This window comes from Lepisma saccharinum, chromosome 6 (genome assembly GCF_977018435.1).
Source record: "Lepisma saccharinum chromosome 6, izLepSacc3.1, whole genome shotgun sequence".
Lineage (NCBI taxonomy): Eukaryota > Metazoa > Arthropoda > Insecta > Zygentoma > Lepismatidae > Lepisma > Lepisma saccharinum.
The window spans coordinates 85,026,993-85,041,343 of NC_139234.1; the positions used below are offsets into that span (position 1 = coordinate 85,026,993).

The 14,351-nt window shown below is 34.0% G+C and overlaps 1 protein-coding gene across 3 annotated transcripts in view; it reads left to right on the plus strand.

The window, feature by feature from the left end:
* Window positions 1-14,351, plus strand: part of LOC145989484 (uncharacterized) — a 90,929-nt gene that overhangs the window by 31,552 nt on the left and 45,026 nt on the right. For 2 of the 3 annotated variants that reach the window (XM_083124834.1, XM_083124832.1), the window contains exon 3: window positions 12,998-13,183. The exons of the other annotated variant lie outside the window; for it this stretch is intronic. In XM_083124834.1, coding sequence (XP_082980960.1) covers window positions 12,998-13,183 — 186 coding nt within the window. The remainder of the gene's footprint in view (window positions 1-12,997; window positions 13,184-14,351) is intronic. 3 annotated transcript variants of the gene reach the window in all.

The window sequence follows — 14,351 nt, forward strand, 5'->3', positions numbered from 1 at the left end:
TCCAATTCAACAGTCAAAATTCATTAGCATGATTTTTTTTTTCCTTTCATCAGCAAGGTGATGATGAATGGTTTGAAGCTGGTCCTTGTGAGTGAGCTGTTGAAGTTGGGCAGCAATGTAGGTCATTTTGCAGCTGGGAGGTCTCCCTGTGTGTTCTTCATTGTCAACAGATGTCCAACCAGCTTGAAGCAAGCTTACCATTAAAACACCCAGGAATTCCATGCTTTCTTCTCCTTACACCTGTTTAACTCTTTCGATGCAGGTTTTTGGCACACTGGCATAGTTATTTGTGGAAATTTTCAGAATTGCATAAATTTGTAAAAAAAAAAAAAGTTCTGGTGTACTAATATGATTTCTTCCCCTATTCTTTTAAAAAAGGCAATAGCATGGAGTTACCCTTGGTGTTAGATTTTCATTGTTATTGAAGTGGATACAGTGTTGGGCCGAAGGGAGGCAGTGGGGAGGGGGGGGGTTTGGTGGGGCTCATAACACTTCCTTTTTTTACATCATTCCTAAAAAAAGAATGTTAAAAGCATGAAAGATAGTGAAATGAGGGCTGACTACTAAAAAAAAGTGTATCTACCCTCACCTCCTTTAAAAATCTTGGGCATGCCACTGAACAGACAAATTATCCTTGTTACCATCGTTGTTTACATACACACTTTTAATTTGTTCAGAAACAAAGCGAGTTATTTCCTTCGAAAATAGTTCAAATTACAGAGACTAGATGGCAGCATGTTCTGGTATTGCTTTTTTCTTATGGGGCGACTTCGCTCGACACCAGCAGCAAGGAGAATATTCGAAATCGACTGCAGTCACTTTCCTTAAGTTACGCATATTGAAGCAAATTAACTGAAGTCGCTTGCCACCGCGAAGGAGTTTATCCAATTTATACACTGATTCCCAAGATATTGCAGTACTACCATCTATAATTGCTTTACATTTTCTGCTGTCTACATGGTACCATCAGTCCAAAACTTATGGATAATACAGTATGACCCAAAAAAAACTGGCCCCATTTTTTGATAGGCTTCATGTCTTCATTTTTTGTCGGGATTAAACTAAAGTTATAACTAGTTTATTGTGTTTAGAACATCAAATTAAAACATGAAAGCCTTTGACCTTTTCGTCTTCATTCTAGAGCATGTGTTCGAGATGACCTCCATTTAGCTCTGTGCATTTCTTGAGGCGCAGCACAAAGTTGTCCAAGACATCCTTACAAACAGACCGAGGAATGGCTCTTATCACCTCCCTGATGGTTTCCTGGAGTTCAGTGATGGTCCTGGGTCTTCCTGCATACACTCGGTCCTTGAGATAGTCCCCCTGGCATCATCATCCCCCCTTGACATCATCATCAGTCCCCCCTTGCATTGTCATTAGCACCCAGTCATTAGGGAAAACTATTGTATAATTTGTTTGTAGTGACAAGTGAAAATGTAGACAGTGAATATTATTTATTTATTTATTTGCCTTCTACAGAGAAAGGATATCTATAATTACAGAGGCATTAATATAACATAAATAATATGAATATGAATGAATATAAGTGAGATTAAATAGCATGCATACATATTACATAGTTATTAACTATAGCATAAGTATATATATATATATATATATATATATATATATTACACAACACACATAAATTATCCACATATCCACAACCAATATTATCACATTTCTCATGAATGTACAGAATAAATATGACCATAATAGGGTAGAAACAATAATGAAATAAATACATACACATATTAATGGACACATATCCATAAACTTATCCACATACATAACAGTTGGGCTGAAAAGTTCGTAGGCTAACATAGTAAAAAATATTTTTTGGACAAAATTCGATTTTATTATTCAATATAATTGCCTTCGAGGGCGATAGAACAATTATAGCGGTCATACAATTTTTCGATGCCATTGTTATAGTATGATTTCTCTTTAGCCTCAAAATAGGCCTCAGTTTCGGCAATTACCTCTTCATCAGTGCTAAATTTCTTTCCAGCGAGCATTCTTTTAAGGTCTGCAAACAGGAAAAAGTCACTGGGGGCCAGATCTGGAGAATATGGTGGATGGGGAAGCAATTCGTAGTCTAATTCATATAATTTTGCCATCGTTTTCATTGATTTGTGACACGGTGCATTGTCTTGATGAAACAGCACTTTTTTGCACAGCTTTCGCATGTTCAAATATTCATGCACAACATGTCCAACACGTTCCTTTGATATTTTTAAAGTCTCAGCTATCTCGATCAACTTCACTTTACGATCATTTAAAATTATTTTGTGGACTTTTTTGATGTTTTCGTCGGTAACAGCCTCTTTGGGGCATCCACTGCGTGCATCGTCTTCGATGCTCATTTCGCCTCGTTTATATTTAGCAAACCACTTCTCAACGGTTGATTTTCCTGGTGCAGAGTCCGAATAATGTTTATCAAGCCAAGCCTTGGCTTCAACAGTATTTTTTTTCGCCAAAAAGCAATGCTTTATTAACACACAAAATTCTTTTTTATCCATTTTTTTCACAATAACAAAAGCTGCTTTACTCACAATGCTATATCTCACGAACTAATTATCCGGCAGCTTTGAAATTTATACACGTATCTTTTGAAGGTTAGTACTAAGTAAAAATCACATGGATTTAATTCTAGTAACGCCATCTATGAGTCAGCCTATGAACTTTTCAACCCAACTGTTATATTTACATTATATATACACACACACACACACATATTTTTGTGGATATAGGGATACATATAGAACATATTTACAATAAATAATAAACACAATAGATAATCAATCATTTGTGAAAGTATCTTTGTTAAGTGTGGCTTTTATAGCATTTTTATATTCCAAAATGTTAAGATTAAAATCGATATTTGGATTTGTGGATGTTATTCTATTATACATACTACTCATTCTAATTAACACATTCGGTCAGGCCTCATAATACAGCATTGTTACCTCTGGTCTGCAGTTTTTGGTTGTTTTTAAAAAAATCATAGAAAAATATTTTTAATTTGTTTTTATTTCCCACATATTTCTTAAATCAACAAAACTTCCTCTTTTCAATTAACAAAAATGTGTTAAATTTTATTTTCATTTTCAGACGTTTTTTAATATTTTTTTCAGCAATGTTTTGTGAAGAAGAAAAAAAGTACAACATTGTAACAAATGTTAATGTAGAGATATTTTAAGTTCATAATCTGGAAATTTCAATAATAAACTATCAATACATCTTTTGAATCTTGCATAAGAATACTTCTTATGTGCACATAACAAAAAATAATTACAAATTACAAGTAATTATCTTTTGTATGAGAAAGTGGCTGCAGGACAGGACGAGACGATGTATCAGTTGGTTCTGCGTTATCTGTAAAAATTAAACAAATAAATAAATAAAATAAATAAATAAAATAAATTTTCCTTTTACATACACTATACAAAATAATAAATGGAAAAACTAAAAATACATCAGTGCATGTAGGAGAATCAAGCAAGAGTCAAGATGAATAGACCCAAAAAAATTACCTCTTCTCACTTCATTCATAAAATACTAGAGTTTGCAATACTGTTTATATTGTCGACAATAATTATTACGAATATAACCTACCTTCCAAATATTCCAATTCATCTGCATCATGAAAATCGTCGCTAACTTCAAACTCTGAGGCGGAATCCTCTATGCAGTCTGGATCTAACGAAGCCATTCTAAACAATGCACAGTACATCAACTCGACAACAAACAGTCACAGGTGCGAGATAAAAATAGCAAATGAGTCACCTAGTGGTCGGAATTTCAACAGAGGGGCTTGAATGAACACGTGCATGAGACGAAGTACGAGCATAGCCCGTCATTCAATCGGCAAAGCGATTGCATACCACAGGACGGGCTATGCCCGTCGTTCGTCCACATTGACTTTAAGTGCACTGCGGACTATGCCCGTCGTGAGACCCCAATGTGTTAATGGTGATTCTTTGTACTTCTCACTTTTAGGGACCTTATATAGCAATAAATTTCTTATTCTTAAATTACATGTACTAGCATTGAAACATATTTGGTAAAGAAACTCTCTATTTGTTTTATGTTGGTTTTGTAAATTTGCGACCAAACAAAGATGCATATTCTAGTTTGCTTCTAACTAAGGCACTATAAAGAAGCTTGATAGAAGTAGTACTGCTAAAATTGAGACAGTTTCTTATTAGTAAACCCAAAGATCTATACTCATTATTTATTATATGAGATATATGTTCATGAAACGCTAGTTTACAATCAATTATTACTCCCAGATATTTAATACTTTTCACTTGTTTCAGTTTTTCCTGATTAATGAAGTACTCATAATGTGTGGTATGTTCTCTATTTGATGTTATAATAAAACAGCATTTCTTGATATTGAGTCCAAGGTTACTTTTAACACTCCACTCACATAAGCACTTTAAATCTGTTTGTAGTTTTATAACATCCTTGGGCTCGTTAATTTGTTTATCTAACTTTACATCATCAGCATACATTAAACAATATGAATGTTTAACATGTAACTGTAAATCATTTATGAAAAGAATTAAAAACAATGGTCGTAAGTTGGATCCTTGGGATACATATCCCAGTATACATATATGACTTAGCCTTTTTATATGTTACATACTGTTTGCTATGATTCAAGTACGACTCAAAAATTTGTGTGTCAACCCAAAGCTTTTTTTTACAAGACATCAGGATTAATTTTATCAAATGCTTTGGAGAAATCAGTGTAAGTTACATGCATACTTGAACGATCATGCAATATGTTGTGTGCATGTTGGACACAATTAATTAGATTTGTTGTTGTCGACCTACCAGTAAAAAATCCATGTTGACTTTCACTTATAAAACTCTTTACATGATTAAATATTCGCATATATATAATATTTTCAAACACTTTTGCTGGTGCACTTAAAATTGGAATGGATCTATAATTTTCTATCTTTCTAGAATCTTCTATTTTTAAAATGGGGCAGACTTGCGTTAATTTCCATAGATTAGGAAAGTATTGATTTTTTATTATTAAATTAAATATTGAAGACAAAGATTTTTCTAATATTTCTGCACATGCTTTTAATACGTAAGGAGGGATTCCATCCAGCCCAGTTGATTTTTTGGTTTTAATTTTTAATTGCTTCACAATATTCTTTTGATTGATAGTTCATAAGGGATTTCCATTTTAGAATATTCTGATGGATTATGTACACCAGTATTATCTACATACACTGATTTAAAATAGGACGCAAAGCCATTAACAATATTTTGACTTGTGTCAAGTAATTTATTTCCAAAGACCATTGTAGGATTATAATTTGCTCTCCTGCCCCATTTACTTTGCACAAATTCCGAGAATCCTTTGGTACCTTTTTGTATATTTTGTTCTATTTCTTGGATGTAGATTTTGTAGTATGCTCTTTCTATCAATATTTTAGTTATTTTTCTAAGCTTTTTATATTCTACCTTGCTATATGCACTATCTTTCTTTCGTTTTCTATGATATTCCTTTAGTTTTAATTTATTAATAATTTCTACGGTAAACCATCGTGGATATTTGTTGTGCATACTAGTTTTCTTATATGGGACTGTTTCATCAAATACCTTATTAATTAAATTATAAAAATAAGCTGTGGCCTCTTCTACATTACCTACTTTGTATAAATACGCTCAGTCTATAAAAAAAAAGGTAAAGTGCTCCCCTGTGCTTAGCACCATGCCATGTAGGCGTATAGGGGATGTGGGGGTAATGCTCAGTCTATATCTCATAATAATTCATACATGCACATAAAGTTTGCTTTACAAAAGTTCCTTTTAAGCATGATATTATTTTTAATATTCCTGGCCTTTATTTCCATAGACATATTTATAATTAATGCAGGATGATGTATATCCTCCTTAACAAGAGGATATTCATCTCTAGATGCTGTAATGTTACTATCTATACACATTAGTAAGTATAAGATCTAAGGTTCTGTTATTGCCATTCTTAACATTGTTTATTGAATGTAAATCATAGAAACTTAAAAAGTTTGGCAACAATTTATAACAGGGCCCACTTTCTTGTAGATTGTATGAAGAGTCAGATATCAACAGTAAATTAAAGTCCCCCAACTATAAATAGATTATTTTGTAACTCTTCTTTGCATTCAAACAAATTGTAAAATGATTTATAGATATCAATCTTGGAAGCAGGAGAGGTAAAGATCCCGATTATATAATGCAATTGGTTACATATAGAGACTTGAATACATAACATATAAAGATTACTTTCTAGTGCAACAACATCTGAAGGTATTTTATTTTTAACTGCAATAAGAACACCACCTCCTTTATGATTACCAGTTTTTTCATGATGAAAAACCTTTTTTCATGACGAAAAACCCTATAATTATCATGAAATAATTCACTGCTTAAGACAATGATATCATATCCACTTGCTATATTATTTACATAAAATTCATAAGTTTTTGTATTGAGACCCCTTACATTTTGATAGTAAATCATAACATCAGATGAAGCCATTTATTGTTTCAAGTTATCTATATCATCAGTTGTTCGTAGTACATATACATCCTTGTCACCTCTCTTCCTCAACCTTATATTTACAGAATTATCAACCCATACAGAGGCATAATTTCTTTCCCGTTTAATTGCCTGGCCTTCTAAGGGGGGTGAGACTTTGGTTAATGTATATTGTTATTGTAACCCAAATGAAGACAATTTAGATTTCTTTGTACCTTTCTTCTTTCCATAAATTTATCCTTCTACTCACCTAACAAATTTAACAATGATGGCTGCAGATTTTTGTTGAAGAGGTTTCTTTAATCTATGACAGGTGTCTATCATTTGATTATCTACTTCAATATCTAACACTCACCCTACATTTTTTACAACTTCAAACAGATTTTCATTCTGGTTAACAGGAACACCACATGTTTCAAATGTGTTTCTTCTCCCATATTGCTCTAATTCGTCTAATTGCAATTGTGACTCATTTAATTATTTTTTTTTTTAGAAATATATTCTCTTGTTTTAACTGTTCTATTTGAAGCAAACACATTGAGATGGTTTCAGATTGTTTTTTCACCAACTCTACATTTTTGTCAAGTTTTCGTGTGCGAGATCAAGCGACTTTCCTAATTTGCATTCGGTGGTTTCTTGGTTCCTCAGATTTTCCACTTTCTTTTCCAAACCCTGTAATAGCTCTTACACATCTGTAATAGACAGTTTGACATCTCCTGATGGTTTATTTGCACTTTCTTCTTGCAAGCACCATGCCTGGATTTCGGACATTTTATACACCACCATACTTCATTTGTTGATTTAATGTATTTTCCTCATTCTCCTCTAGTTATACATTTGGTGTGATACCAGTTAAAACAGTCCTTACACTGTATTTTTGAAAGTATGTCCTGCCTTGACACAGGCTTTGAACATGCAGAACACGTACTAATTTTCAAGCAGTTCCTACGTTGCCTCCTATCGCGATATATAAAGTAGTTGCACACGTTTGTTTACATTTGGTTCACTTACAAATTTTAGCAATATAGCATTATATATGTTCCTTTACAGCTTTAGTTTAGTACTTACTGCGTTATCCCGTTATATTATTTCAGGCTAAAAAGCATGCAAACAAACTAAATTATCACATTATTTATGGAGCACAAACAACGTACGTCTTACTTCATTTCTTCTTTTTCTTCTCCTGGAGTTATGTGGTCATAATTTGATGAAGGGAGAAATTCACAGAACAAAGATCAGCTATCACATTCCTTCATTTTGTTTATGAACTGAAGTCTAAGTAGCGAAAAGTACAGGGTATCTACAAATGATGGATAGCGGTTTCATGATGTTACTGTACCTGTCTTATTGAACGTGTCACGAAGTAACGTTGCAGTTTGGTAGAGAAACTCAACAAGTTTCGTGACACATTGCAAGTTATGGGAGTTTTCTGTTCGCCGTAGTTCCGTTGAGCATATTTGTGACTTTCTGGAACTCAATGCTTTTTGTGCAATCTCAAAATTTGGAGTTTACGGCCCCTTCTTCAGTGAACAACCATTACAGAATACGGGTTTGGAAATTGGCTCATGCCACAGTTGTAGAGAACTTTATCCACCAGTTGCATGGTGCTCCTCCCCAGCTCCATCACGATGTCCACAAAATCTTAACGACCAGAGTATCAAACTGATGGATCGGTCTGTGTGGAAATGATTATCAACAACTTCTGGCATTGCCTCACGGTGACTTTTTTGTGTGGGGGGTCATGTGAAGGATCTAGTGTTTGTGCCTCCATTACTGAGTGATCTAGCAATGGTTCATCGCGTTTGGGATGGGAAGAACTTGATTATAAAGTTTATGTCTGCAGAATCACGAAGAGGGGCATATCGAACACTTGTAATGTGTCTCAAAACTTGTTGAGTTTCTGTACAAAACTGTAAAGTTACTTCACAATATGTTCAATAATACACGTACAGTAACATTGTGAAACTGCTTCAATCATTTGTGGACACCCTGTATTTAGTAGGTTGTATAGAGTTTAGAAAGTTCTTGCATAGCAGGGCCGTAGCCAGGCTGAGCTCCTCCTTGACATTAGGTAAAATATTTTGTATAATTTGTTTGCAGTGAAGAGTGAAAATGTAGACAATAGATATTATTTTCCTCACAACTTGATGAAGGATAAATTCACAGAACATAAATTTCATCTTGTTTATGAGCTGAAGTTGGAAGTAGTGGCAAGTATTTAGAAGATTCTATAGGCTATAGAATGTTCTTTCACAGAGGAGCTTCGTTATCCGTACCTTTGCTGCCCCTGTTGTGGTCTCCCGTTTAGACAGAGATCTGTGACTTTGACGTCATCATCCACATTCCTTCCATATCTGCAACAAAGGTCAACAGTTCCTAAGTTTTGGGAAGGAAGGGAAGTTTTATTCCTTCAGCTGCAGGTAGAATGTACGGTAGACACTATGATTGAATATTGTGCATTTTTTTTTGTATAATGTAAATATCTGTATCATCAAAATTAATGTGCGGTATGTAATAGTAATTGACGTTCGTACACATAGAGGTGCTGACTGTGCCAGTGACCATTATTTAGTAATTGCTAAATTTAGAGAAAGACTCACAGTGATAAATCATAAGCAACAAAATCTAAAAGTTATAAAATTTAATACAGGAAAATTTGCTGATGAAAGAATTAAGAAAAATTACCAAATTAAACTGTCAAATAGATTTAATGTTTTGCAGGATTTAAATGATGATGAAAATATAAATGAAACAGATGTAAATAAGAATTTGGAACACATACGTAATGCAATAGAATCAGCAGCTAAAGAAAGTATAGGATACCATAAACCAAGAAAAAGTAAGCCATGGTTTGATAATGAATGTCATAATCTAATAGAAATAAGAAATCAGGCTAGACTTAGGTGGTTAAATAACTCTGATGATAAAAATCTAAGCAATTATAATAGAATAAAGCGAGAAGTTAACTGCACGTTTGGAAGTAAAAAAGAGAGATTACTTGAAAAGCAAAATTAATGAAATTGAAACAAACAGCAAAATCAAAAATATCAGAGATTTATATAAAGGTGTAAATGAATTTAGAAAGGGGTGGCAACCTAAAGTAAACTTGATAAAAGATAAACTGTGGTTTTCTAGCTGACCCAAGTGATATTCTAAATGGATGGAAGAACTATTTTAATGACCTTTTAAGTGTTCATGGAGGAGATAAATCAGAAGTAAATGAAGTGCACACAGCAGAACCTTTAGTTCCAGAACCTAACTTGACTGAAGTTAAAAGATGCTATTAAAAGGCTAAAGAATAACAAAGCACCTGGCATTGATTTAATACCAGCTGAGTTAATTAAATATGGTGGAAATTCGTTAATATGTCAAATTCATAAATTAATTTGTTTAATATGGAATAAAGAAGAACTCCCTCAACAGTGAAAAGAACCCATAATTGTTCCTGTGTTTAAAAAAGGTGATAAAATGAACTGCAATAATTATCATGGAATTTCTCTACTCTCAACAACATATAAAATATTATCTAACATTCTTTTAGCAAGACTAACCCCGTATGCTAATGAAATTATAGGTGATTTAAACGTAACAGATCAACTACAGATCAAATTTTTTACATAAGACAGACACTTGAAAAAAAGTGGGAATATAATCAAAATGTCCATCAGCTATTCATTGATTTCAAAAAAGCATATGATTCGGTCAAAAGAGAGAAATTATATAATATATTAGTAGAGTTTGGAATACCTAAGAAGCTTGTTAGTATGATAAAAGTATGCACCAGTGAAACAGAAAGTAAAATTCGTGTGGGTATTAATGTGTCTGACAAATTTACAATTCATGATGGGTTAAAACAAGGAGATGCATTATCTCCATTGCTCTTTAATTTTGCCTTAGAATATGTTGTTAGGAAGGTGAAAGAAACTAACGAAGGACTAAAATTAAAAGGTGTGACTCAGTTGTTAGCATATGCAGATGATGTAGACTTATTAGGGGATGATATAAATACAATTAAGAATAATGCTAAAATATTTTTCAAAACTGCTAAAGAGATAGGTTTGGAAGTTAACAAAGAGAAAACTAAATATATGCTTACAGGCCAAAACCAAGTGTTAGGTAATAATCAAAATCTAATTATTGATAACAACTCGTTTGAACCAGTTTCCAAATTCAAATACTTAGGAGTAATATTAACAAGTGAAAATGATATTAAAGAGGAAATAAAAGGTAGGCTTAATTCAGGAAATGCATGTTACTTCTCTCTTCATAAACTTTTGTCTTCTCATTTAATATCTAAGAAACTAAAAGTTAAAATATACAAAACATTAATTTTGCCTGTAGTATTATATGGGTGTGAAACTTTGTCCCTTACATTAAAAGAGGAACATAAATTGAGAGTATTTGAAAATAAGATCCTTAGGAAAATATTTCGACCTAAAAAGGATGAGGAGACAGTTGAGTGGAGAAGGTTACATAATTTAGAACTACATAATTTGTATTCATGTCCAGATATTATTAGAATGATTAAATCAAGAAGACTTAGGTGGGCAGGCCATGTGGCACGAATGGGAGAGGAAAGAGGAGTTTACAAGATTCTTGTTGGGAAACCTGATGGTAAGAGACCTGTAGGAAGGCCAAGACGAAGACTGAGGGACAACGTTGAGATAGACCTAAAGGAAATTGGTAGAGATGGAAAAGAGTATATAGATCTTGCTCAAGATAGGGACAGATGGAAGGCTTGTGTTGCTGCAGCCATGACCCTTTAGGTTTAAGAAGGCTAGAGAGTTAGTTACTTAGTAATTTACACTTCAAGAGGTGTTTTAGCTGATACCTATAGAAAAATGTTATTTGTGTGTTATTTCTAAATTTTATATTAACTTCATACCCCCCCCCCCCCAACACACCCAAAAACAATTTACCTTCATTAACACTATTAAACTCTTTTGAAAAATGGACTTTGTTTACAAAGCCCCCCCTGATAACCCATGAGCCCGCCTGGAGATCAATTCTAGCTAAGGGCCTGTTGAGATTGGGTGAATATGATGGGTGGATAAGCTGGGTCATGCTGTTTTTGGTTAAAAATTTTGTCACCATCAAGGCTTTTTGCACCTGGACGTTGTCGTGGTGAAGCCATCACTCTCCACTTTGTCACAACTCGGGATGTTTTCATTTCAACGCATCAAGCAAACGTTTCAGAACTTGTAGGTAAAATGCCTCATTAACAGGTTAACCATTAGGAACGAATTCTGCGTGAACAATGCCGTTTGCGTCAGAGAAAGGAATTGGCAACGACTTGACTTGTCACCCTGAACGAGGTTGGTCTGAATGTGACGATTTACCATTCATGAAGTGGGAAAACCACTTGTAAGCTGTTTCAAGCATTACAACTGTTCCCCTTGCCATTTTCCCTAACAGAAATAATAATTTCACACCCTCACGTTTTTCTAACTTTTCCGCCATCACAAATATAGACGAACAAGTGAGAGGCACTTAACATAAAAATTTGCTACATGGCACCACGGCCGATGCAGAAGACATCTAGCGGCGAAAGGATGTACTACAATGGACCTGCCCACCAGAGAACAATTCAGTTTTCTTTTGGGTCCCCCCATATACTTCAAACACAAGATTGTGTGTTATTTGAGCCTGCATTTCAAAACAATCACTCCTTGGTGATGATCGGATTGGAAAATGTGATTATGTTTCCCTGTATCCAACCAAGTTATAGGATACCCACGTGGAGGGATATTGTACTTAAGCATTGCTTTATTGCAGGAAAAATAGTTGTATTTATCTTAGGAAAAAAACAATTTGAAATTCATTGTATCGGAAAGTATCAGTTGGAATTCATCTACCGATACCAGCTGATACTTTTCTGACATTTTGGTCTTTCACGGGCTCCGCAAGATTGCCACACAACACTATCTTAATATCCTGATGAATTTTTTGAATATTTTTTTAGCAGATTTCTAGGTAAATGGATTCATACAATTGCAGAAGAATATTTACACATCAATATTGATCAATATTTTGAACAAATTTTAATTACTGCAATGTACTAGTATCGTTGGGAATTGCTGAGGGTATCTGTATCGGTTGAAAGTGGTATTGGCTCAGCCCTAATTACAACATATTATGAGCTGGACCCTGTGGCCGAGTGGTTAGCACATCGAACTGCGATGCCAAGGGTCCTGGGTTTGAATCCTGCTCGGGGCTTGGTTGTTTGTGAATGTCCATTCATCAATTCCATCATTTCATCACTCATCCCCATCTTCGTAAATTAGGCAAGAGGCACAAAATGTGAAGTAAAATAAACTAAATCAATTAATCAATCAATAAGGTATTATGAATGTGGGTATTTAAGTTCAATTGAAAATTTATTTATCTTTTGCACAAATGTAATTAAAGTATAATCCGATTAAACTTTTGTTTGCTTGTTTTGTTGCAGACCAAAAGAATCGGTTTCTACCTCAGCCAAGAGATCCAAATCAAAATGTACATCTTCAGGTAATGAAAAAAATATTGATTCTACAAATGTTTCGAAAACCAATGATCAGAGTTTCAGTGGTTCTTCAAGTAAGATTGAACTAACTCAAGAGTCCTCAGAGGGTCCTAATAAACTTTGGACACAAATGTAAGTGTGTGCACCATTATTTTTAAGTTGTAGAAATTAGATTAATTTTTTTAAAAATACTCAATGTAGTGTATATTCAGGTTTTAGGTTTAGCTGTGTCCCCAAAAAGAAAACATGTTCTACTCATCAAAGCATTATATCTGACACACACAATCAGTAACTTGCATAATGAGAGTTATGCATTTCAGTTCTGTGGCTACTGAAAAAAAAGACATTTCGTTCATATTTGGAAGAAATAAGTAAATTTCCGTTCTTTTCTTCTAAGTACATTTTAAAAATTAATTAACATAAGATACCTAAGTAAGTAGGATCCCAAACTTTTTTCTTTCACGACACCCTTAGAGCTTCAAGAGTTTTCCAGTGTCAAAGTCCGAATGTAGCCCTATCTAACACTTGCAATGCTCAGTTCGTGTGGTTAGGTTGCTTGTCTTAAATTTAAAAAATAAACACATATTTCAAATTCAGAAACTTTTTATATGTAACAAGTGTCATTTCAGTGAAAATATTGGAACCACCCTTGTAAGCTAGCCAGGGTGCCTGTAGTAGAAATCAATGAACTTTTTAATACAGAATCAGAAAATGACAATTATTTTGTTCAGTTCATAAAAAATGTTCCGCACCAATGACAATGAAAATTCTCAAACTTAAGTACATTCAGCACAGTCAAAATGTATTAGTTGAAAAAAGCTTCAGATTCAAATATTTATCTGTTTTGTATTTCTGGTACAGTTCTTCCATTAATTTCACCCCTTGTTCGGCACAAATATTTGTCCGTGGTATATCTACAACGGATCTTTCAACATTCCAGTAAGGTACAGAGCACTTCATGGCCGCAGAGCAATTTAATTCGGAAATTCCATCCATCAGTTTCTGGTGAATCTCTGCGTTGAACATTTGGTTAGAAAACCAGGCTTCCTGCCATGTATTTGAGATGAAAGCGCAGGGTATTTCCAGTGATATTCTCCATTTAGGAATGAGGAGTACGAAATAAGAGCATATATAGCACGTGAATTCCAGCTGGCATTGTGAAGAGACAGTAATTTTCTCCATGTAATTACTGGGTATGCACCAGTATCTGTAAGGAAACGGAATGCTCTACATAACTCATACAGAAATCTAAAACCATCTCACCAACCTGGATTTTGAACAGTTATCATTTCACTTTCTG